Here is a 25,376-nt window from a genome sequence, read left to right on the forward strand (position 1 = left end):
TCAAGGGAAGGTAATACACCAAAGCCTCTGTGATTCATAACCACTTGGCATTAAATAATCAACTTTTTGGTTAATATTATTGTCTAATACAATTTTATATATAAAGGAAATGTTAGCTTTTTTAAAATCTTGGTAAAATTTTAAGTTCAGGATTTTAGTTGATATTGTTCAATCTTCCAGTTTAGTGACAAGTTTTTTTTTCAAAATCTACCATTTTCAAATGCAAAGGGGTTTTAATAATTTTTTATGGCATTCAACCATCTTAAAAAGTTCATACCCACTTCATTTACAAACTATATGCAATATTTTGAACAATCTAGCCACACCTAGAGTTTGAGAATTTATTATACAATAAGCAGATTCATATAGTGATGGCATCACCAACTCCTAAAGCCCTTCAGCATTAAACCATAATTACAACAAGCTTGTTTATACTGTTTTTAAAAAGTAAATTGTCCTGATATTTAAAAATAAAGCTTGACTTTTATAGTTGTAAACTGAATCCTTAACATCCTGTAAATATGCATGGTAGCTAAAGGAACTTTTATTTATCTCCCCCTGTTCCTCTGTTATTTTACAGTCTGTCTCTTCCGATTGGTTCTCTTTTTGGCCACTATAAGTCCCTTTCAATTCCATTTTCCAAAAATTCCTTCTCTTTCTCCCCATTTTGAAGTTGGTATTTTGACAGTTGTCCCAGTGGTACTTACAAGTAGCCATTCTGAGAGTGCAGATTGTCAAATGGAAGTCTGGTATTTTTAAAGCAACATGTCTAGATGTGTATGGCACACCTCTGCAGGTAAAGGGGCTTAAACCCAGGACTTCTGGCTCAGGGAGGGACATAACCACTATGGCACAACAGTCCTCAAGTGTCAGATGTATTGATAAGTCCAAATGTTCATTCATCATCAGAGATGACTGGCAACTAACAGGCAGGAAACCCAGGGCTTATTTCCTCACCAGTAGAGGTAACAGACTGAGAAATTAATTCAGCCAAGAGTAAAATGTAAGCTAGATATTTGTCATCTCTTGCATACCATATTGTACAACCTATCCCAGGGCAACTTCTGGCCTTTCACTCCATTAAGGTCAGTAGAGAAATGGTCTCAAATGTAGAATGCTTCCCCTGCTTGGGAAGCCAGCTCTCACTTAAAGCTAACATGATGTAGAGACTCAATGCTATATCCAATCCACAAGCCTCATCATCTGATGACTATGGATGAACATCTCTAATTGTGACATCAACACTAACGCAAGATTTTTGTGTATAAGGCAGTTGTCCTTGTCGTCTTATATGGCTCCAGCACATGGCTAAACCAACTCTACTGGGCCAGCCATGTGTTTCAGATGCCTAAGTTCCGACCCTGAAAGCAAATCCTCTTTGCTCCGTCAAGGAAGTCAATCAAATGAGAGGAGGACAAAGGAAGGCTTCCCTCAAGAAATGTAACACAGATGCCACTACATGGGAGACCCTCACTCGGGGGGGAAATAAATACTGACTCAGAGGAATCTTCTGTAAAAAGGGAAACAATTCTTTGAGAACACTGGCAAGAGGAAATAATAAATAGGATCACTGCCATTCCTCCTCCAGGTTTCGAAGGCAAAAAGCACCAATTCCATCCTCCCAGAAACACCTGCGAAATGTGTCATCAGAGACGTGACTCTAGGCTCACGCTGATCAGCCCCACAAGGACCCCCAGAACCTGCGACTAGTGATGTGAAGTTAATTTTTTTTTTACCAACAATTTTTTTCTTCTCTTTTTTTAACCAACTAAGCCAGAACGTCATGTGGACATTCCTGTTTTTTTTAATCAGTGAAAAACTACTTTATTATTATTTCCCCCACACTACTGCCTAACTGCGGTAAGATGTGAAGTTATTAGGTGGATAATCATACTTGTCAGAATGATTACTGATGATCTTTACCTATTAATGTTAATAATGACCCATGAACTCATATCTGCTAAAGTCAGTCTTAATTATGACTATTGGAATAAATAGAAACATCTGTTAATCAGTAACTGCACATTGTAAAAAAAAATCTGCAAAATAAAACTAAGCTGGATAGCTATTTAAATTCACTTGTGACTGCAGTAATTTAGGCCTCCAGTTTGCCCTTGAGTTCGGCTCACTAAAATGTTGCTGATTTGCAACGTCCTGCTCTTTGCCAATGGTGGTATTTCCAGAGGAGCATAGTCATGTTTTGTACTGATTAAACATTACTTTGCTCCATTACGTTGAGAGAAAAGTACATTAGGCCTCAATGACATTAAATGCTTCCTTAACTACTGATTTTTGATTCTCTCATTAATGCATATTTAAGAGAACATCAAATTGAATTAAAATATCTTTACCTGTATGCATTGTCAGCGCAATGCATTGTTACATGTTTTACAAACAGCTGAAATGGTTCACTGGAGCCTTTTCAACACACACAAAGGAACTATAAATGAGTGTTATGGTTACTTATTAAGCTACTTAAATAACAATTGTCTGTCCTGATTGTAGGAGTTATAAACTCCAGATAAACCGAATGTCCATATCCCTCATTTTCTCCTGGAAAACCTTCTCAAAGTGTTGCTTCTGTTCTTCTGTGAAATGTTCCTTCCAGTCTCCGACTTTACCTAAATAACAAAACAAATCAGAAGACCATCACACTAACAGCAAAGGGAATAGTAATATTCTAGGTTATTTTAGAATCATTTCAACTAACCTTTTCTCATGAATTTGCCTCTTTGATGGTCCATAATTTCATTAGGAACAAGTGTGTAGTTAATCATTTGATTATCTTTCATGTTTGTGAAACTGCAGTGCCATACAATTGTGTCCACAACATCTGGCAAAAGAGAACGTTCCAAAAATTTGCAGAGCTTTTCAACAGAGCATCTAAGATCCTGTGAACAATTACAAACGAAAACAAAGGCTTTTAGAAAATGCACTCTTTCTAAAATGGGAAACCTAAAATAGGAAATTAAGTCCTCAAGTTAATTTCATACATTTCTCTAATCCATAATTAAAACAAAAAACAGCAAAGCAACTTCCTGCTTTGTGGGTTTATGTTCCAGTAAGTGTGTCATGCAATATTTCCTTATTATGCTTTAAACTCTTATTTGGTTATAAATAAGGCCATTCAGGCTTTGGTTTGTTTATTACTTTATTTCAGAAACATTTTGTGTGGCAATATTTGTTATCCCAAAAGGGCTGGGAAAAGTAAACTGTTATTTGAAATAATTATGTTCCTGCTGCTTAGTCTGTTGGATTTCAGAAGGGTAGCTGTGGAAAATATGATAAAATATTTAAATCAAAGGTGATATATTCTGCTTATGGGATAACCATCAGACCATTGAAAGCAAACAGTAAGAACTATGAAACTATCCATTTTAACCTCTCAGTTTAAAGATAACAGAATTTGTAAGTAATTTGAAAAGAAAAGAGAGAGGGCGTAAAACTGGCTGAGGCATTAGAGATATATACAACATGGAAACAGACATCAGTCCAACTCATCAATGCTGACCAGATATCCTAAATAAATCTAGTCCCATTTGCCAGCATTTGGCCCATATCCCTCTAAACCCTTCCTATTCATATAACCATTCAAATGTCTTTAAATGTTGTAATTGCATCTGGCTCCATCACTTCTTCTGGCAGCTCATTCTATCATGAACCACCCTCTGAATCCAGCATCTTCAGTAGTTTGTTCCCAAATCTTACCTTCTTCAGCTCCTCATAGGTTATAAACAAGAAGTTGAATTCTTCTCTGTGACTTAGCCAGTCTTTTATGTGTTCAAACCATGATCCAAAATGTACTGGAAAAGGTAGGAAAAAAATAAGATTTTATTCTGAAATTTTAACTGTTTTATTTAGCTGTTAGTGTTTTATTCTCTTTTTCAACAAATTTGAAAATAAATGTAACTGAAAATTATGTTGAAATTCAGTCATAGTTATAGCATTGTTGTTCTTAAAAGTTACATTGCACTGTTAGGCATATGTTTTAGACTGGAATTTTAATCCCAAGTTGTCATGTTAAAGAATTGAGTTTTTTATTGTTTTTCACATTTATATTGATTCTAGAAATTATATATCCCAGGTAAATTCCTGTCTGTCTATGCATTTTTCACAATATTAGCTAATTGACAGTACAACACTTTCCCTGCCTCCAAGTCTGAGAGCAGGAGTTTGATTATCCAGAGAAACACTAAAGTATTTCATACAAAGCTGGTTTTAATTATTAATTGCATATATGTTGTTTAATTCATTAGATGTCATTATTTTAAATAAAACTATCTCTATAGAAATAAGAATACTAAAGATTCTGGAAATATGTTAAAGTACTTTGATAACAAAATTAATTAGGTGCACCGTTCTTTATGAAAGCAAACCTGAATATTCACAGCAAGATTCTACAAGCCACTAATGACTGCCTGCTTTTTAAAAATTATTCATTCACGGAATGAGATCATCCCTTCTCCATCTTAGAGGGCAGTTAAAGTCAGCCATACTGCTGATGGTCTGGAGTCACATGTAAGGAAGGAAGGCTGTTTTCTTCCATAAGGGGTATTAGTGAACCAGATGGGTTTTTCCCGATAATTGACTCACAGTCATCATTAGCCTCTTGATGCCAGATTTTTATTGAATTCAAATCCCACCGTCCCACCGGGTTTCCCAGAGCATTACATGGGTTTCTGGATTCACAGTCCAGTGATAATACCACAACACCATCACTTCTCCTCCTGGTCATGGATCAGTGGTGTGGGGACATTAACTAAGGAGATATCTGTAAGTAAGCATTTTGTCAGACTATGCATTGAATTTTACTGGCCCCAGGATGACAGGTGTCCATTAAAATAGTGGGACTCTAATCTAGACTGTTAATTAAGCACTCAATTGTTTTAATTCCGCCAGGAACATGAGTATCGCTGGCTTAGCCAGCATTTGTTGTCCCAATCCTAATTGCCCAGAGGACAGTTGAGAATCGACCACATTTTGTAGGTCTGGAGTCATATATTTGCCAGACTAGATGAGGATAGCAGATTTCCTTCCCTAAAGAATGTTAGTGAACCATGTGGGTTTTTGCAACAATAAACATGATTGCCATTAGTCTAGCTTTCCATTCCAGATGTTTATGATTTCAGACTTTGCCATCTACCATCATGGAATTCAAATTCCATGCCCCCAGAACATGAACCTGTTGCTCTGGGTTTCTAGTGATGCTACCACACTACTGGACTCTTCTTCACATCCACTCCTCTCGCCTGAGGTATGGTGACTCTTGGGGTGAACCACCACTCATCATCTCTCACTAAATTGGCACTATGACAACTTTACTGCCTCCCCCATTGTATGGGACTGCTGGCACAGTGCCAGTGATAGACTGGTGCCTTCTCTATGCATGGGATACTGCCAGTTTCAATTTCTGTGATAGCTTATATGTGGGGGAGAGTTGTGGAACCAATTACTCCATTGTCCAAAGTGAGGGTAGCAGGAAAAGGGAAGGCAGCTCCTCCAGCCCCAACAAACTCCCCTGACTTCCTTCACCAAACCTCCACTCAGAGGTTTCCCTCATCAACTCTTGATTCCCTGATTTTTTTTAATACACAAGTGTATATAGCCCCCAGGTTTCCTGTCTGTCACAGCAATGGCCACATCTGTTAGCAGCACCTCTATTCTGGAGAGCCCAACTAATCTCTTTAACTTAACAATGGACCTGTTTATCAACCAGTCCCACAGTTGATGAATGTCGCTTCTGGTCTTGCTTTGCACTGTGACATCAGGGTCCCAAACCCAGAGAGGTGCAGCCCAATAATTGTGCTCAAGTCAGAGAGGGGAGCTTCTGAATGCACCATCCTTCAAAGGTGAGGTTAGCAATAATGAATAAACTGAACCGACTTCAATAAGAAATTTGAATAAGAAAATCGTTAACAACTTGATACAATCCCTGGCATAAGAATTTTTTAAAATCTGTAAAACCTCAGCAGGTGAATCAGCATCTGTGGAGAAAAAACAATTTTGACAATTCATCTTCCAAATCCCTTCTATCCCTGATAGTGTTCTAGGAAACGCTTACAATATAGCTGTGGCTTTACAAGAATTTCTATTATGGTATGAGTTGCTATTGCATTGAAGGGACAGAAATTTATAATTTATGGCCAAGTCCTCATTTCTGTGGGCACATGAGGTATGTCAAAGTGATTTTATTAAACAGTAACACATCAGAATTCTGCTCCTCCCATTGTTTCATTCCTATTCTACAAAGACAGCTGTACAGATGATATTGCTTATGTGGTTATGAGGAAATGTACAGATCATTGTGGATGTAGTCCTCACTGTGATTGCCTAACAGCTTGGTTTAAACAAGGACAGAAATCTTATTACATTGGTGAAATTTGATGTATCAGCAATGGAAATCTCCAAATACACACCTTTTCCAAGTAGAAATTTTTCGAGAAATTCCCCAAACGTTCCAGGCTCTGGCAGGAATTTTGCCATTTTATGGAAGTGATAAAATGAAACAACTATGTCCATTGGATTTCTTGCAACATAAATTACCTGCGTAATGGGGAGAGAATGCGATGTTTAGCAAATTACAAGCCATTTGTTACAGCAGATATAAGTGGTGAAATGTTTTGAAATTTCTATTACATTATATGGGTAAAATGGAGACTGCTTTTTTAAGATATGGTTGCCTTCAGTTCTGCTTTGTACAGATTTGGATGGTTCACATTCTGATCAAATTTAGTCCAACCCTCTATTGCCTCGGTGTTTTGTTTGAAATGTACTTGGCAAATATCCATTAGTCCTTATGGTATATAGTGTAAAACTTGTGCTTATCAACACTGAAGCTCTGGGGATGGTTGGTATAAGAAATGGAAATATTCGCGTGTTTCAGTAACGCTATTGGAGTTGGATAACAATCTAAAATTGCATCATAAAATAGCTGTCATGGTAAGTTGTCTCTACTAAGTTCAGTTTTGATTTTGGAACTTTTCTCTCTGCGATAAGACTAAAAATATGTTTGATATTATTTTTAAGACTCGCAAGAAATATTCACTTCTCTGTTAGAAGCTGGATCCAATTTTGCAAACCAAAAACAGAATAACTAAGAAGTTGTTTCATTTTGAGACTAACATTTACTGATTGCAGCATTTTTGCATTAAGGTTATTCAAGCAAAACCCAGCTGCAAAGATAAATGCCTTGAAACTTAACTGAATTCCACTAGATTAACTCCTATGCACAAATTGCTTAATCTTTCATATTGTGCAAACTTGACCCAAGATGCAAATTTCTACTCAAACAGGATATGCTTCTGTTCCTCTCTGTTGCATTGTGTTCTGACCATGACAATGTTGCATTTGGTTTCTGTCCTGCATTTTTAGAAAATTCAGCCTCAAATACAAATGACTTTTTAATTACTGTAAAGAAGTGTTTTAAGCTATTGTATCTCAAACAAAAGCTGGCTACAGTCTTATCTCACACGTGCAACAGTAAGTTAAAACAGTGCAGAAGTGCAAAGTGAGGCTGGTTATAGCAATAATGACATTTCTGGCAGATTTTTATTTTTAAATACATTTCAATTTACAGTTTTGATACAATCATTAACATAGACTTAACTGTCATGTATTTACATACCTTTGTATTAGATTGTTTGAGGGACTTGGAGAGGATGTGAAAAGGTAGGTGAGTGGTAATAATTCGATTATCTAGCTTGTCCTGCAGAATGTCCTCACAATAATAATGTTCAATCCATGGTGTTCGAATCCAGTTAGGAATGGTTTTAGCAGGGGCCTGGTTTCCATCACTACAAATAAGTGTGAGAATTTCCTGCATCCACGTTGTACCTATGAAAGCCAAACCAAATAGGATATTGTAGTCCAGCAGTTTTAGAGGACAAAGCAAACTTGGACCACATTTAAATGAAATGATTGCAGCAGCTAAACCTGTTGCTATAATGCAACGTTGTGGCATTGGGTGTAGGAAATCACCACTAACAAAATAGACTTCATGTTCCTGAAGTGACGTGGTGGCTTGATGATTAGCACTGCTGCCTCACAGCGCGAAGGACCTGGGTTTGATTTCAGCATCAGTTGACTGCCTGACTGTGGAGTTTGAACATTCTCCCTGTGTCTGCGTGGGTTTCCTTTGAGTGCTCTGGTTTTCTCCCAAAGTTCAAAGATGTGCAGATTGTGGCAAATTGGTTGTGCTAAATTGTCCACCTGTTCAGGGATGTGCATTAGTCAGGGGGTTAAATGTAGGGGTTATTCTTCGGAAGGTTGGTGTGGACTTGTTGGGCCGAAGGGCCTGTTTCCATCATGTAGGGTTTCTATGAATCCTAGTTTAATTTCAAATTTAGCCTATGAATTCTAAATTTAAAACAATTGAAATTAACAGAATTCAATGTGAACAGCAAGTGAACTCTATCTCTGTTTTACCTTGTAAATTCTTATCTACACTGGAGATATCACACTCACAAGTGCTCCTTATCTGTATACTACATTTCTACAGGTCATATAATGTGCAGCATGACATAATCATGATTCATTCCTTATTCCACAAAACTACCGTTCACCATTTTCCTTTTAAAAGTCTGGATCTCTGATTATTAATTCAGAACTGTTCTGAAATAGTGGAGATCTGTTTTTTTAAACAAATTGCCTGACCTTGACCATATTTAAATCTTCAATATCTCTGAACAGCAGAATCCTCGGAGATAATTGGGAATGCAATCAGTTCAGAGCACTTGCTTTTCCACTGCATGGAAACTTTGAAATGATGTTTGGGGTGCAAAACAAAATTGGATTAAAGAGATGAATACAAAACTGTACTTTTACCACCCTCCCAATGCACAGATATTATACTAAATAAAAACAAGGTATAAAAACTTCTTGGCAAAAATATTATTTGTGGCAGTAGAAAGTTGTCTAATAAAAACTCACATTGTAAAAAATACATAAATAATTTCACATATATGTTTGATAACATAATTCAGAAATTATCACTTTTACAGTAACTAATACATAAAGTAAACACAAGCATTGAGGTACTGGAATATACTGCAGCTCCTACCTGATTTGGGGTACGTAACAATCAGAATATCTGTGTCATGAAACTTGAACTCCTCAGCATAGTGCATAGACTGCAGCGTATGTAGGTGTCCTGGGAAGTTGATGCCTGAGTACTGCAATGCAATATTGAGATTAGCCATGACTTGTACTGCTGCAGTGAATGAACTGCTGCTGTGTGCTCCCCTCAGCTTTTAATCTCTTGTTAACAGGAAATCAAATTAGTTCCCACTATGGAGGCTGACGAAACAAAGTTGTGGTTCCATTGAAATCATTCTTTTTGTTGTACTTTCCTAGTCTGCTTGACGATAGTAATTCACACACTCAAACTATAACTACGTGCAGTTCCTCAACTCCGACTATTCTTAATTTAAATGCTTGTCAAATGTTCAACTGTTATGTCATGGAAATCATCAGGGAGAAGTCATTTTTGTGTTTTCAACCATACAAGTTTCCAGCAGAGGTCACACTGCAGTCGTCAGGAGGTGCCTTGCTGACTTTTCTCTTGAACAAATGAAAATGAAATCACCTGCTTGAACTATTTAAACTAACACCAAATGACAGGCGTACTTATTGGCTGTGGGATATAGGAAATTTATGTTTCTTCTGCAATTCTAAAATTAATTATATAAAAAATAACTGAACTCCATCAGTGTGCAATTGTTTCAGCCAGGAGCTGAGTCAACAAGAATGTGAACTCTGTGGAGGAAATGCTAATTGGTTTGCTAAGGATGTAACAAATGGTAAAGCCATTTAGAAGGGCTTCGTGATAAGATGCTTTGAAAACAGACAGTTAAACTCAATATGCCTGTATAAACATCTGTTTCCCACTTTTGCAGAAAGAGGAACAGAACCACAATTAAACGAGTCTTAATAATAAGATGCTGAGAGGAGCAGCACCAATGGAAGGAGTAAATCATGGTTAGGGAAGCAGGCAAAGGGCAAACAGCCCTGAGAATAGGAATGAATATGTTTTTCACAGACAAGACCAGATAAGACACGAGATAAGCAGGAAGGAAGTGGAGGATGTAAACAGGGGGGGAAACAATTAAATAAGGAAAAAATATGTGGTAACCAAATTGTATAAATATCGAGTATTTGTTGAATTCGGTGTGTGTTTTGTCCCTGCCTTGTGGACATCACACCCACTTGCAAGTGTGAAATAAAGAGCTCTGCTGATTCAGATCTTGTCTCAGACTGAAATTATTGCAGTATGTGAGCTTTGTTTCTCACATTGGCTATTAAAATTAACTGACCTGATCAATATCTTCTGTTAAAGTTGATTGTTGATTGGCTGTTGCCTGTTTTGCATGACAGTCTGATATCACTGTCATTTCTGGAATTTATTAAGAAAATAAGAATCAGGAGCAGGAGTAGGCCATCTGGCCCTTTGAGCCCACTCTGCCATTCATGGCTGATCTTTTTGTGGCCTCAACACCACTTACCCGCCCTCTCACCGCAACTCTTAATTCCTTTACTGTTCAAAAAATTATCTATCTTAGCTCTAAAATCATTTGTTGAGGAAGCTTCAACCACTTCAATGGGCAAAGAATTCCAGAGATTCACAACCCTCTGGGTGAAGAAGTTCCTTCTCAATTCAGTCCAAAATCTGCTCCCCCTAATTTTGAGACTATGCCCTCTTGTCCTAGTTTCACCCGCCAGTGGAAACATCTTCTCTACTTCTTTCTACTTCATAATTTTATGTGTCCCCATTCTTCTAAATTCCAGTGAGTATAATCCCAGTCTCCTCAGTGTCTTCTCATAGACCAACCTCCTCAACTCCGGAAGTCACCTAATGAACCTCCTCTGCACCCCCTCCAGTATATCCTTTCTCAAGTAAGGAGACCAAAACTGCATACCATCCTTCAGATGTGGCCTCACCAATACCATATACAGTTGCAATATAACCTCTCTGCCTTTAAACACAATCCCTATAGCAATGAAGGACAAAATTCCATTTGCCTTCTTAATTAGCTGTTGTACCTGCAGACCAACCTTCTGTGATTCATGCACAAGGACACCCAGGTCCCTCTGCACAGCAGTGTGCTGCAATTTCTTACCATTCAAGTAAAGGTCCTGTTATTCATACCAAAATGGACGACTTCACATTTATTAGCATTGTACTCCATCTGCCAGACCTTTGCCTACTCACAAACTATCTCTGTCCCTTTGCAAAGTTTCACAGTCCTCTGCACACATTGCTGTACCACTCATCTTAGTGTCATCCGCAAGCTTCGACACACTACACATGGTCCCCAATTCCAAATCATCTACGTAAATTGAGAATAATTGCGGTCCCAACACTGATCCCTGAGGCACATCACTAGTCACTGATTGCCAGCCAGAAAAGCACTCATTTATCCCCACTCTTTGCTTCCTGTTGGTTAACCAATCCTGTATCCATGCTAGTACATTGCCCATAACACCATATATCTTTATCTTATGCAACAGTCTTTTGTGCAGGTTGTTGTCGAATGCTTGTTGGCAATCTAGATACACCACATCTATTGTGTCCCTGCTATCCACTGTGTTTGTAATGTCTTTATAGAATTCTAATAGCTTAGGTAAGTATGATCTACCTTTCATGAAACCATGCTGCACCTACCCAACGGGGCAATTTCAATCATGATGCCTTACTATTCCTTCCTTGATAATAGACTCAAGTATTTTCCCCAATACAGAAATTAGGCTAACTGGTATATAATCCCCCATCTTTTGTTTACCTTCTTTTTTTAAACATTGGAAAACAGCAAGTGTGATGCCAATCTGCTGGAACTGCCCCAGAGTCTAGTGAATTTTGGAAAATTACCACAAGTATATTTGTTACTTTTTCCGCCATCTCTTTAGCACCCTGGGATGCATTCCATCAGAGCCAGGAAACTTGTCTATCCTTAGCTCCATTAGCTTGCCCAACACTACCTCTTCTGTGATAATGATTGTTTCCAGGCCCTCGCCTACCTTCGTCTCTTTGTCAATTACTGGCATGTTATTAATGTCCTCCACTGTGAAGACCAACACAAAATGCCTGGACCATTTCCTTATATCCCATTACTCAATCCCCCTTCTCATCATTGAAAGAGCCAATGTTTGCTTTAGCCGCTCTTTTTTGTTTTATACATTTATAGAATATGTCTCTTTAATTTAGTTAGTGTAATTAATACAATTAGTGACATGGGTGACTGTAAAAACAATCCTCCTCCTGATTTTACAAAGATTCTGGCCAGGATTTTCAGATCCCACTGAGAGAAGGGAGACTGCGTAAAAATAGTGAAACCTATTAGCAATATGCCAATTTCCTGTCCCCCTTGGGTATTCTGGCTCAACCATTTTAGTCTTGGCAAGACTACTCATGTCCAGGAGGGCAGCCAATTTAACTCATAAGATTGTTAAAGTCACATTTGCCTGGGATTTTCTACATCAGTTTCTTAACACAAATGAATGTGTCAGGGAGAGGGGCCTTAAGGTGGGCACCCTGTGCTTCAGGCAACCTACAGGTGTCCTCACCCAAATGGGCATTGGTTGACAAAGGTTGCCCACAGAGGGATTGTAATACATATCATTTAGACTGATGGCCAAGCTGCTTTCTCTGATTTATCATTGTATGTTTAATCCTCTCTACTATTCAATACTATTGAAGTTGTGAGGCCTCTGCAGCTGTGAGGGCTTGTCTATTGCCCTTAATTAGATTAGATTAAATTACTTACAGTGTGGAAACAGGCCCTTTGGCCCAACAAGTCCACACCGACCCGCCAAAGCGCAACCCACTCAGATGCATTCCCCAACATTTACCCCTGTACCTAACGCTACGGGCAATTTAGCATGGCCAATTCACCTAACCTGCACATTTTTTGGATTATGGGAGGAAACCGGAGCACCCAGAGGAAACCAATGCAGAGGGAGAATGTGCACTGTGACACTGGGAGAATGTGCAAACACCACACAGAGAGTCGCCTGAGGCTTTCTTTCTCCCTCATGTACGTAACTAACTTCCCTTAAACATATCCATGGTACTCAACTCAATCATTCCATGTAGCAGTAAGTTTCTCTTAAACTGTTCTAGTTTCACAAGTGACAATCTTTAATTTATCACCCTTCATTTTGGCACCTCTGACAAGCAGAACAGCATGTCAGCACCCTATTGACCAATTAATAATTTTAAAGTGCTCTATCAGATCATATCTCAGCCTTCATTTTACAAGAGAAAAGTGCCATTGGTCTAATTTTCCAAAACTAATACAGTAATTTCTCCATTCTGATGTATGATTAGATTACTCACAGTGTGGAAACAGGTCCTTCGGCCCAACAAGTCAACACCGACCTGTCGAAGCGCAACCCACCCAGACATTTACCCCTTCACCTAACACTATGGGCAATTTAGCATTTTTAGATTGTGGGAGGAAACCCACACAGACACGGGGAGAATGGGCAAACTCCACACAGAGTGTCGCCTGGGTTTCTGGCGCCCACTTAGATGGAGAACGAAAAAGGCTCCAGGCCAATTAAAGGGTCATTCTGATCAAAATCCGTTGCTTACCTCATGGGCAGGCTCAGGAGCTGGAAACAAGACCAGCTCCTGTTTCTTGGCCCTAAAGTGAAAATTCAGCCCATCTTATTTTACTATCCTTCATGTTGCCAAAACTTTGGAGTATCATGTTCATTTTTGATGAAGTGACTGGTTAATCATGTGACAAGCATGAGCTAATCATCCCTGGGCCTATCAAGTTGGTGCTGGTAACAAGGTTGATGCGTTCATGCCCCAGGATAAGTTTTAATTCTGATTTTATATGAAACTTGACTGGCTGGACATGTACAAAGTTCTGCCTGTAAATGGCTGAGTAGAATACATCAAAAGTCATACATTGGACTGGGTTTAGCATGCTAGGAGTTCCTCAACTTCCCTGACAACAAAGTTTCAATTTGGCCAGCACAGTGTGGGGGCAACATGGTGGCTCAGTGGTTAGCACTGCTGCCTTGCAATGCCAGGGACCTGGATTCAATTCCATCCTTAGGTAACTATCTGTGTAGAGTTTTCACATTCTCCCTGTGTCTGTATGAGTTTCCTCCGGGTGTTCTGATTTCTTCCCATAGTGCAGGCCAGATGGATTGGCTGTGCTAAATTACCCGTGGTGTCCAAGGATGTGTGAGCTAGACGGAATAACCATGGGAAATGCAGAGTTAAAGGATAGTGTAGGCAAATGGGTCTGGGTGGGATGGTCTTCGAAAGGTCAGTGTGGACTTGGTGAGCTGAATGACCTGCTTCCTCACACTCTATCTGTGGTCTCAGCATTGCCAGATTTCAGAGGTGGCTACCATTAGGACTACAGCCAATCCCTCAAGAAGAGAAGGAAACTGGACAGAAGCTAACTCTGAGATACTGATAGTGCTGGCTGCTAGGCCCCAGCATTGTGAGTGAGGGAAGTGGGAGGTGGGAGCTGGAGGTGGCTTAAGGAGGAATGTATGACTTTGGGAGGGGAGGGGGGGGTAGTTGAATGCTCCTGATAGACATAGGGGATCCCTAAAAGGAAGTCCTTTCCATCACTGGTCCTTCTTGGAAAAGCTGCCAAGGAACTCATTTGGCTTCGGTTTTCCATTGCCATGGATGAAATGGGATGTGGCATTTGAGAGTTTCTATAATTCCAAGGATGAGTGGGCTTCCTAATAATTCCCTATCATATAGTCTGAGATGGACAGAGATGAGTGAGAAGCCAGCAGACAGGTTCCATGCTATATTTTAAGGGCCCCCTCACCTATACCAGTGGAGGGCTGTAAAACCCAGCCCTGTGCTGGGTCTAAGTGAAACAAAATGTTGGTATAGGTACACCTGGTCTCCACCATTCTTTTGGTTTTTGCATCGCCTTGAGAGGGCTGATGCTGTGAATAGACATTTTCTTTCCTGTGACATGGTCCATTGCTGGCCAAGCCAGCATTTATTTCCTATCCTTGACTACACTCCGTGAAATTAAATGGCAACCACATTCCTGGTTGGAATCACATGTGGGCCAGACCTGGTAAGAATGACAGTTTTTTTCCCCTCAGAATACCACTGAACTTGATAGGTTTTAATGATAAGGGGGCACAATTTCAAGGTTTAAGGGAGATGTGTGACAGATGTTTTTCACACCGAGTGGAAGGAGACTGGAATGCACTCCTGGAAGAGGTGTGGAAGTAGGCATATTGACAACATTTAGCGGCACCTGGATGGTTACTTGAATAGGGAGGAAATAGAGGGATACGGACCAAAAAAGGGCAAAAGGTTTGTTTTTTAGTTTAATTATGGAACAATGATCATCACACACGTGGAGGGTCGAAAGGCCAGTTCCTCTGCTGTACTTCTCTTTTGTTCTTTTGTTGTTAGTTTTGACAATCAAGGTTCACCATTGGGCTAGTTTTATTAATTTTAGATATTTATTGGTTTCAAATTTAGTCCTGTGCCAAGGAGGGATTCAAACCCAGAATATTAGCCTGGCTTTCTGGTTTGCTAGTTGAGTGACATCATCACAATGCTACCACCTCCTTTACTGTGTCAAAACTTGGCTGCCCAATTTCTGCTTTGATTAACTTGATGGGACCCAGATTGGAGAAGTGTGATGGTCAGGGTAGGACAGCCTGGAATGTCCTGCCTCACTCATGAGTAAGTTAGACTTTTTTCTAACATGGAGCAGTTGTGGTATCAAGAAAGCACCTCAAATGACCCATTGGGCTCAGTATTAATGAGGAACTTTATACTTACCCATAAATTCCAATGCCTTTTGTGTGTGGAGGTCACTGGAAAGTACAATGCCACTGTGAAAATATAAAACCAATTATCGTGCTTGGCTTATTTTACTGTAACGTCAATGTGGTTTCAACCCCCAACTCAGACTAAACAAATTCAAACTGTGTCATGATTAATAGTTTTCAAAACCATTACCACTGGAAATTCTCTAAACTCTTGTGGCTCTGTCATCATGAACTAATTTCTCTCACGGAACAAAGTGTGGGCTTTTAAGAACAGTGATCCCAGTACTGGCACATTCAAAAACAATTCTTCCATTTCACATTTCCTGTGGGTGATAAGACCCTCATCAAAGATCACTGGTCATTTCTTATCGTCTTTTTCATTTATAATTCTGAAAAGTGGGTTAAATAAAACCCACTTTGGGCTGCACGGTGGCACAGTGGTTAGCACTGCTGCCTCACAGCGCCAGAGACCCGGGTTCAACTCCCAACACAGGCGACTGACTGTGTGGAGTTTGCACATTCTCCCCGTGTCTGCGTGGGTTTCCTCCGGGTGCTCTGGTTTCCTCCCACAGTCCAAAGATGTGCAGGTCAGGTGAATTGGCCATGTTAAGTTGCCCGTAGTGTTAGGTAAAAGGAGTAAATGTAGGGGTATGGGTGGGTTGCGCTTCGGCGGGTCGGTGTGGACTTGTTGGGCCACACTGTAAGTAATCTAATCTAATCTAATCTAAAACCATACAAAATGTACATTAATCTAGAATACAACACCTTCAGCCAGATTTCAAACATGGTCAGTTTTTCCAGCACTGGGCCAACTTCACCTCATAATAAAAGCAGTAAAAAGAAAGTGACCTTTCTTATAGGTTGCTGAGAAGTTTTGAAATTTTCACTGAATTCAATGCTGCTATTTTTGCAAAAAAATGTATTAGCCATTAATTTTAATTCTGAGCACCACACATAGAAAGCAGCCATCAAATTTCTGGAATTTTTATTAAATTTTGAAGTCCCCTTCCTTCTTTCTTCATTCTGCAGGTGCTTTGTCCCTATAATATGTCTATTGTCTTGCTGTGCTATACCAGGTACTTTTGCCACTAACAACGTGATGAATCAAATGTCTCACAACAAAACATGCCTGTCAGGTTTGAGTCTGTGAAACCACAGCAGTTACGCATAAACATATTAGAATTGTCCAACTTTGCTATCCGTTGTGCTAACACTTCCAGATTAGCACCATATGGAACCAGAAATGTTGTCTTAATTTATTTAAATCAACTAAGGTTTCATTGGAGTCTTTAATGGTTCCAAGAAATTTGTATTTATATTCCTAAATTTTTGTTTTTCTAATTTTCTTAACATCTTGGAATTTCTAGCTCTTTATTTTCTCTCTGTGGTAACTTTAGGTTAGCCTCAAAAGACTGCTTTGATCAATTGTACATCAGTTTACACTCCTTTCTTGTAAAAAAAACTAATTTGCAGGCAGTACCTGTTAGTTTTCTCTTTCTGAAAATACTTAGCTCATCAATACTGCCAATCTTTACTCATATTACCTGGAATTTTATGGAAATTGGTTCTGATAACGAACAAAACTGCAATATGAACCTATCTTCCTTTAAGTGCAATATAAAATAAATTCTAGAAAACATTTGAAATTTATTAAAAATTCCAGAAACTTGATATCGAGGTTTATCTGTGTAATAAATTTGAACTGAAACCTGAAAATGTATGAGTAAATATGAGTGCAGGAATAGGAACTTTTAAACGAGATCTTGCTTAGACAGTAAGTATCTCGCAATTGACCTTATCATGGACTCATTTCTGACACTTTAACCTTGTAATCTTATAAGGATAGATTAGATTATTCATAGTTTCATCCTGGCACCAAACTAATGCAGACAGTTGCAGAGACCTGCAAAACATTTCTGGACACATCAGTATCTTTTTCGTAATTGTAAACTGTATGCTGGATATCCAACTATTTTGCAAGACTTGTAAACAATCAAAACATCCCAAACAAGACAGAGTTACGTAAAGCTGTCTATTTGTGAAATCCTGCCAGTGAATATGAATACACATTTCATGAATCAATGATTTTGTGACTTGCTTATAGTTAAAGCACTTTAAAATCTAATCAAACTGTTTTCTCCTCTGTTGGAGAAAAAGACTTGCAAGTGAGAATCACAACATCATTCAAATAATAAGCACTCTGTTTTCCTGAAATCTGATGTTAGAGTTTAATCAGGGATAACTGATGGTGAATTTAATGATGGTCACTACGTCTCAGATGAGGTTGAGAAATCAGGGTCTTCATAGTGACCTTGGCTGGTACAGGAATTGAGCCTGCCTGGTTGGCATTGATCTGCTTTGCAAACCAGCTGTCCAGCCAACTGAGCTCACTATCACTGTTTTAGTTTTTTAATAGAAATGGTTAGATATGTAACAAGTTATAAAGAAGTATGGAGGGGAGGACAGGGAGGATGCAAATAAAGAAAGTGGAAGATCTCTGATAAGGTCCTAAGCAGGTGTAACTTAATAACAGATGGGATGATGATGCAAAAAGAGATGGCAATGCAATAAGTAAAGAAATAGGAGATGGACCTGTTTGGAAATGGCAACAGCAAAAGTCTTACCAGCAGCTGCTGCCCAAATGTCATGGTGTGAAATTGTTCAGAGCCTCATCAAGAGACAGGGTGTGTGCCTCATACTTCCATAGAGGGGTTAAACAGCAGGATTCCTCTCCATTTCCAAAGACCACAGCAATAGTGTCACTACATGAGAAGCTACTGGAAATTCTCAGCCAGTTACACGTTGGGGGGTTGCTGACAAATATAGAAGTGGCTACAACAAGTTAAAGTTGTGATTTAAATTATTATGGGGATAATCCTTTGTCTTTGGCTGGTGATGCCAGAGCAGAACTCTGGTTGTTCCAGCAGGACTACACTCCTGAGGTCAGACCACTGCATCTGTAGAGACTGATCATCTTTCATCAATTCTGACACAAGATCATGGACCTGAACCATTGGGTGTAATCTTTTCCTGGTTGAATCCTGAGCATCAGGAGAGATCATTTCTGGGTCTAGCTGTTAGGGTAGCCTAGCCTGTGAGATCTCTCAGCAATCACCATTATTTCTGGGAGTACCATCTCATTAATGGTAGGGTCTGGGTTGCTGAAGCTGTTTCTTCAATGCAGCTCTGACTAATAGCAGCTGTCACTCTGGGAAATGCTATCCTGGGGTAAGAATCTGAATTAAAATAAATGGTAGCTACAGCTGCCAGGCTGTCCTTTTGGATTCCTCCTGATGTCACCTCGAAGTCTGTCCCCTCAGGTCTGGTAGGATTCTATCAATTTCCACGGTTCACAGATAAACTGATTGGCTAAATATTTCTGTCACTTTTGGGTAATATTGCAGATCTCTGGAATTAAGGATTTTGCTTTTGTTATATCTGAACTATTTTACACATTAGTGTAGAATCTAAAGTATAAATGCTTGGAAATCACTCTAACAAAGCCTAAAAATAATTATTTCTTTTTAAATCTAATCACAACTGTTGTTTAGCTCCTCCTTAAAACAAGTTCGACAACTCCAACCGGAATGTCATCAATAAATTTGCCCAGGTGTCCCACCGTATCAAAACAGTCAAATCACTATGAATGCAAGCCAGTACCAATGCAAAACAATCCCAACTTTATTAGGAAACAAGTTATCATAACCTTTAACATTAAACATACTATCTTTAATCCTTTTTCGCCTCTTAAGCTTACAATAATTCCTGAGTATCTTGTAGCCACTTCTCCCTGAATCTGTGAAGTTACTTGCTTACCATCTCTCTCTCTCTCTCTCGGGATCGTCAGCTCCTACAGCCTCGTGCCATGCTGCCCTCCTTAAAAGGCCTCCAAAAGATTCATTAGTGGTCAAGAGATCAGTCAGCAGATGAACCCTGTTTTCAAACCTTTTTAGATGGTTTTCTAGAACTTTATATAGCTTTGACCAATTAGGAAGACACACTTAACAGTTTGAAACATTGTTGATCGTTTGGATGACATATAACTGTGAGTCTTTTTGTGTAGCAGTACCCGGTGCCTTTCTGGCTGGGCCCTCCTGTGTTTGGTGGATAAATTGTTGGGGTTATGTCTGCCCAGAATAACTGTTGGTTTTTACATTATTCAAATGTTATTAGCATCGGGCTGCTTGTTTGCACTGTCTGGTATGTGGTTTTGTGATTTCAGCATTTTACTTGGCCAATGTAGCCAGCATCCCTTGCTGTTTGGCCAAGTTAGTAATCTACCTGTATTTTAGTGGTCTGAAGGCTGCTACACAAGATAGAAAACAGACTGATTTGTTGTGGAAAAAGAAATTGCGAAAGTAATTCAGAGGGTGTCCACCTACTGACCCTTTGATCACGACCTCACCTCCCATCACCAAACCATCATCTCCAAAACCATGCACAACCTCATCACCTCAGGGGATTGCCCATCCACAGCCTCCAACCTTATAATCTGGAAGCCCGCACTGCCCAGTTTTAACTCTTATCCAAAGTTCACAAACTCGACTGCCCTGATCAACCCATCGTCTCCGCCAAAATTATCTCCATATACCTGGACACTATCCTGTTTCCCCTTGGTCCAGGATCTCCACACATACTTTCAGGACATCACCAAGTCCTCCACCTCCTCCATGACATTCAGTTCCCTGGCCCCCAACACCTCATCTTCACCATAGATATCCAGTCCCTGTACACATCCATTCACCAAGACAAAGGCCTTCAAGGCCTCCGTTTCTTCCTCCCCTGCTGACCCAACTAGTACCCTTCCACTGACATTCTCATTCAATTGACTGAACTGGTCCTCACCTGCAACAACTTCTCCTTCGAATCTTCCCACTTTATCTAGACCAAAGGAGTACTATGGGCACCTGCTTGGGCCACAGTTATGCCTGTCTCTTCGTCTGGCACATGGAACAGTCCATCTTCCACACCTACACTGGCACCATTCCCCACCTTTTCCTTTGCTACATTGATGATTGTATTGGCTCCCGCGAGGAGATTGAACAGTTTATCAACTTCACGAACACATTCCACCCTGACCTCAAGTTCACCTGGACCATCTCGGACACCTTGCTCCACATCCTGGACCTCTCCCTCTCCATCTCCATCTCTAGGGACTGACTCAATATGGACATCTACTTCAAGCCTACTGACACCTACAGCTACCTGGACTACACCTCCTCCCACTCCCCCTCCTGTAAAAACATTATCCCTTACTTCCAATTCCTCCACCTCCACCACATCTGCTCCCAGGAGGACCTATTCCATTCCAAAACATCCCAGATGGCCTCTGTCATGGAGAAAATGTAGAGAATCACCAGGAGACACAGAGAGATCTTCAAGATGCAGGTCTTTTATTTGCAAACAAAAAACCGTGACACTAAGAAAGCAAATTCTTAAATGCCACGAACCTCAAGGTCTGTGTTTTTTTTATATCATGTTTCTGTTAGCTGATCAGCATATCCAACCATATTAATCAAAGTACCTCACTCTAGCTACACAATAAATCAGTGATGTTAGTTCCCATTATTTCTTTAGTTGTACATTCTACTTAATGTTATACTAATGTCATGGCTAAATATTTAGTGCTAACTTTTGCAACAATGGTCTTTCATCCCAGACCCTAATTCATATTTTCCTAATGCCATGATTAGATATTTATTATCATCTCTGCTACAGTAATCTTCCATTCCAGACTAAACTGTCATTATTATTTAGATCAGAGTGGTGCTGGAAAAGCACAGCAGGTCAGGCAGCATCCGAGGTGCAGGAAAATCAATGATTAGATATTTAGCTATTCCATCTATTACAATAGTCTCCTGTCTCAAGCTAACTCTACTAATTATTAATTAGATACTTAATGTCATGTCCCAAATATTTATGGTCCCAAGCTTGTCATAATGACACTTAACAGGGAAACTACCTCTAACTGTTATCTCATCTTGCCATAGTGACCTTTCAGCCTCAACCTTACTCTGCTAATTGGTGTAAGAGTATTCCACTATTCTTAGCCCATCTTGCCTTCCACAGATCACAGATTACCAGTGGTCTTCATGCTTTAACCCTTCCCATGCTTTCATGCTCTTTATTTTCCATAAATCCCCCATTTGAGACCTACTGGTCTCACCTAGAGAAAGAAGACAATAAGCTCAGCCCCTCTTATACCCAATTCAAACGATGCAGATCCCAACATAGACTAAATAATTTTTGGAGTCTGAGATTTAAAGGGTTCTTCCTCCATTCCTGTGGTCCCTTGGGCCAAAAACCTGTCTTCCAATAACCAGAACAGGAAAAAAGACCCAAGATCCTTCACAATCTAGGACCCGTGCGTTATTCAGAAGTATTATTGATGTCCCCAAGTGGACATACTCCTTGCACCGTCATGGTTGTCAGACCATAACAGTAGAGCAGTGGGGTTCCATCAGAGGAGTAAGCACTTCCTGGTGTAGCTGAAATGACCACAAGTTGTCGTGTAGTGACACAAACTAAAAAGGACTTAATAAAAGGTAAAGCACAACAAAAGATGAAGACAACAACAAGTAAAACCACACCTACAGTAAGACCAATCTTGACAAATCATGCTCCCCAAGACCCTAATATACTATTCAATCAATCAAAAGCCTGATGACCAAACCCCACATTGTCTTTTTGCTCCTGTCTTAGATTCTTTAGTTTTTCCATTGCTTTAGTAAAAGATCCCCCAGGGCTAGTGTTTTTAGGTATAAAGGTACAGCAATGCTGCCCAAATATCACACAAACCCTACCTTTTTCTGCCAGTATCCAATCTAAGGCCTGTCTGTTTTGCCATATCATTTTGGAAGAAATATCCACTTGTTCTCCCAAGGCCACAAGGGCGTTGTCAGTATAATTGGTAAATCTCTGCTCATTGTAATAAATGTAATTAATCCGTTCAGCATTCTTGTTAACCCCTATCACTGGGATGAGAGCCTCCAGCCTTAGTGACCCTGGCATTACCAGTCCAGGTCTGCCAAGCTAATGTCTTCAAGTCTGAGTATGCAGGCCTGGCATCAGAGAGGGGGGGTATCAGGGTGTCCCCCATGTCTCCCCCATCCCTGCTGCCAGGAGAACTATGGTCCACATCTCCATCACTATCATTTCTGAAATGATCGGTATCCCCAAGGACTACACTTGTACCTTGTTCAGAACCCTGCTGAGGGATACTAGCCTCCTGTGTTTCCTGCCCATGTCCAAGTTCCACCGCCTCAACTCCACCTACCTCAGTGTTAGAGTTAGTTTGTGCCAGTGGGAGAGCTTTAGTACAATGATTAAGGTGGTGCCATATGTGTCGTTCTTCCACTTGGGTGGCGGTAGGTGATGCTTTAGTCACTACGAAAGGTCCCTCTCTCCTCGGCTCATTCCAGCGTCTTCAAAAAACCCATACATACACCAAATCCCCAGACTTAATAGATCCTTCCTCGTTGACAAGTGTCTGTACCCTTTGTGTTTCCTGCAGGTGGATAGTCTCATGTATCATAGTTAGCTGCTGCATATATTGCTTAAATTCTAAGCTTAACTGCTCCAAGCCTTTTGTATGGGCCTCTCCACCTGGGCACTGGCATAGTTCTACCTGTGAGCATCTCATGCGGTGTTAGATTGGTCATGCAGTTAGTCTGCATGCGATAATTCATTAGCGCCGGCGGCAGTGCATCAACCCATTAAGGTTGGTGCTTGCACAGATCTTGTTTAATTTGGCTTTCAATGTCCCATTAATTCTTTCCATCACACTGTCTGACTGGGGATGACACATGCACCCAAACCTCTATTTGATTCTCAAAAACTGCAACACCAACTTTACTTTCTAAATGAAGGCAGACCCACTGTCTGAACTAATTTCCGGCGGTATATCAAACCTTAGGATAACGTCATTCATCAGAAATGTCACTGCTGTCTCAGCTCCTGGTTTCAACCTTATTTCTACTGGGCCAGCTGATTTCATTCTCCTCATATCTGTATCATGCTGTGACCACAAAGTGGCTGGTAATGTATTCAATTCATCATGTTCCTTCACTGATACTGGCATGCTCCGCTGGGGTGTTACCTTGACTTCCTTCGGATTCCTTGTCAAGTTGCAGCATACTAGGATTTTAATATAGCTGCCATCCACGGATTCCCAAACCCCTGTCGTGAGCATATGCCATTCCCTGACTGTTTCTACATGCCTGGCCATAGGTATGATATCCCTTATTTACCAGTAAGGTTACATGTGGTGCAGCGCCTGATACACTATACCACTTTTCCAGGAACGCATTTCTCTCTAATTGCAGGATCACTCCCTGCTCCCCTAATACTATTGCTTCACTTCTCAAATGTTGTGGAGCAGTGACTTCCTGCTGCCACTGCCTCTCTCATACCTCATCCTGAGACTCATCAAATATCACCGTACAGTGTAGCTCAGACTTAGGTGGTCTTGCTTTAGTCAACATCGTCAACACTTCTGCTTCCCACATCCCCCAAATGTCTTGAATATCACTTGCTATATCCCCTATCCAATAAACATTAACATCTTTAATTTCGTGCATCACTAATTGTGTATTGGTCTTTTCTATGACCAAGCTCTGCTGTATGTACTCCAATCTTACCTCAAACTATAGTAAAGCATCCCTACCTAACAAGTTAGTTGGCGTCTCTTTAGAGACTAATATTATCAGAACTATCTCCCTATCTTCCATTTGTAATCTTACTGGAGCTGTAAATCAAGTTAACTGTGATTTCCCTGAGAACCCTACAGTCTTAACAAATTTACTTGACATGGGAAGGTGAGAGGCATACTGCGGCTGTACACAAGTGTATGTAGCTCCAATATCTATCATCACCAGTGTCTGCTGCCCTTCTCTATTAACGTGTATTTCTTGTTCTTGATTAGCTTCCCCTGCTAATACAGGGTAGTGCTCCTTCCCACCCAGGTTCTCAGGGCATCCCTAGCACATCCCATACGGGTTAATAGGTCTTGCTGGGCCTGTAAGCATCTCAGAAGTGGCCATTGGGGACTCTCACCGTCTAGGACTGCTGTAGGCAGAGAGGGCACGGTCCAATAAGGACAATTTCCCCTAAAGTGGCCAGGTTGATGGCATCCCCAGCACATCATTTCTGGCCCTCCTTGAGCCCTGATTATTTATCATGTACCTTAGTCCCCCATTCCTACGTCCCTGTCTTTGGGGACTCTTATTCTGTTTCGGCTGTTGTCTAAATCTGCCCTGCCCTGGATACATCACCGACGGAAAGCTTAATTAAAACCTCCATTGCTGGCATTGGACTTTCTGGCCCCTGTCTGGCTACCTGATAGGATCCCCCGCCTTGCACCTGCACTTGTTTCACGCCAGTGTTGGTTATTGTGTTGGTTCTGACTGGCAACACCTTCTTAGCCTTCTCTTTTTCTTTCTTTGTAAGCTCTTTGAGCTGCATCTGCGCCAGCTTCCTTTGTACCTCCTACTGTTCAGACAGTTTCTCTTTGTCTTTTCGAAACCTTTCAACTGCATGAGCAACATGATCTCTAGATTCCTGGTGGCTTATTGATGATGTCAGACCCATCACCACCTCCAGTC

At 40.3% G+C, this 25,376-nt stretch overlaps 1 protein-coding gene across 2 annotated transcripts in view; it reads right to left on the bottom strand.

The window, feature by feature from the left end:
* Positions 1-122: 122 nt before the first annotated feature.
* The window catches only part of sult5a1 (sulfotransferase family 5A, member 1), an 85,276-nt gene continuing 60,022 nt past the window's right edge, over positions 123-25,376 (bottom strand). The window contains exons 2-8 of one of the 2 annotated variants that reach the window (XM_060838048.1): positions 15,785-15,837; positions 9,059-9,170; positions 7,625-7,833; positions 6,417-6,543; positions 3,709-3,803; positions 2,711-2,891; positions 123-2,621 (exon numbers count right to left, since the gene is read on the bottom strand). In XM_060838048.1, the coding sequence (XP_060694031.1) occupies positions 2,509-2,621; positions 2,711-2,891; positions 3,709-3,803; positions 6,417-6,543; positions 7,625-7,833; positions 9,059-9,125 (792 nt within the window). In that variant the 5' untranslated portion in view covers positions 9,126-9,170; positions 15,785-15,837 and the 3' untranslated portion in view covers positions 123-2,508. Of the gene's footprint in view, positions 2,622-2,710; positions 2,892-3,708; positions 3,804-6,416; positions 6,544-7,624; positions 7,834-9,058; positions 9,498-15,784; positions 15,838-25,376 lie in introns of those variants that run through there. The other variant, XM_060838047.1, reaches the window with a different exon arrangement.

Source organism: Hemiscyllium ocellatum, chromosome 17 (genome assembly GCF_020745735.1).
Source record: "Hemiscyllium ocellatum isolate sHemOce1 chromosome 17, sHemOce1.pat.X.cur, whole genome shotgun sequence".
Classification (NCBI taxonomy): domain Eukaryota; kingdom Metazoa; phylum Chordata; class Chondrichthyes; order Orectolobiformes; family Hemiscylliidae; genus Hemiscyllium; species Hemiscyllium ocellatum.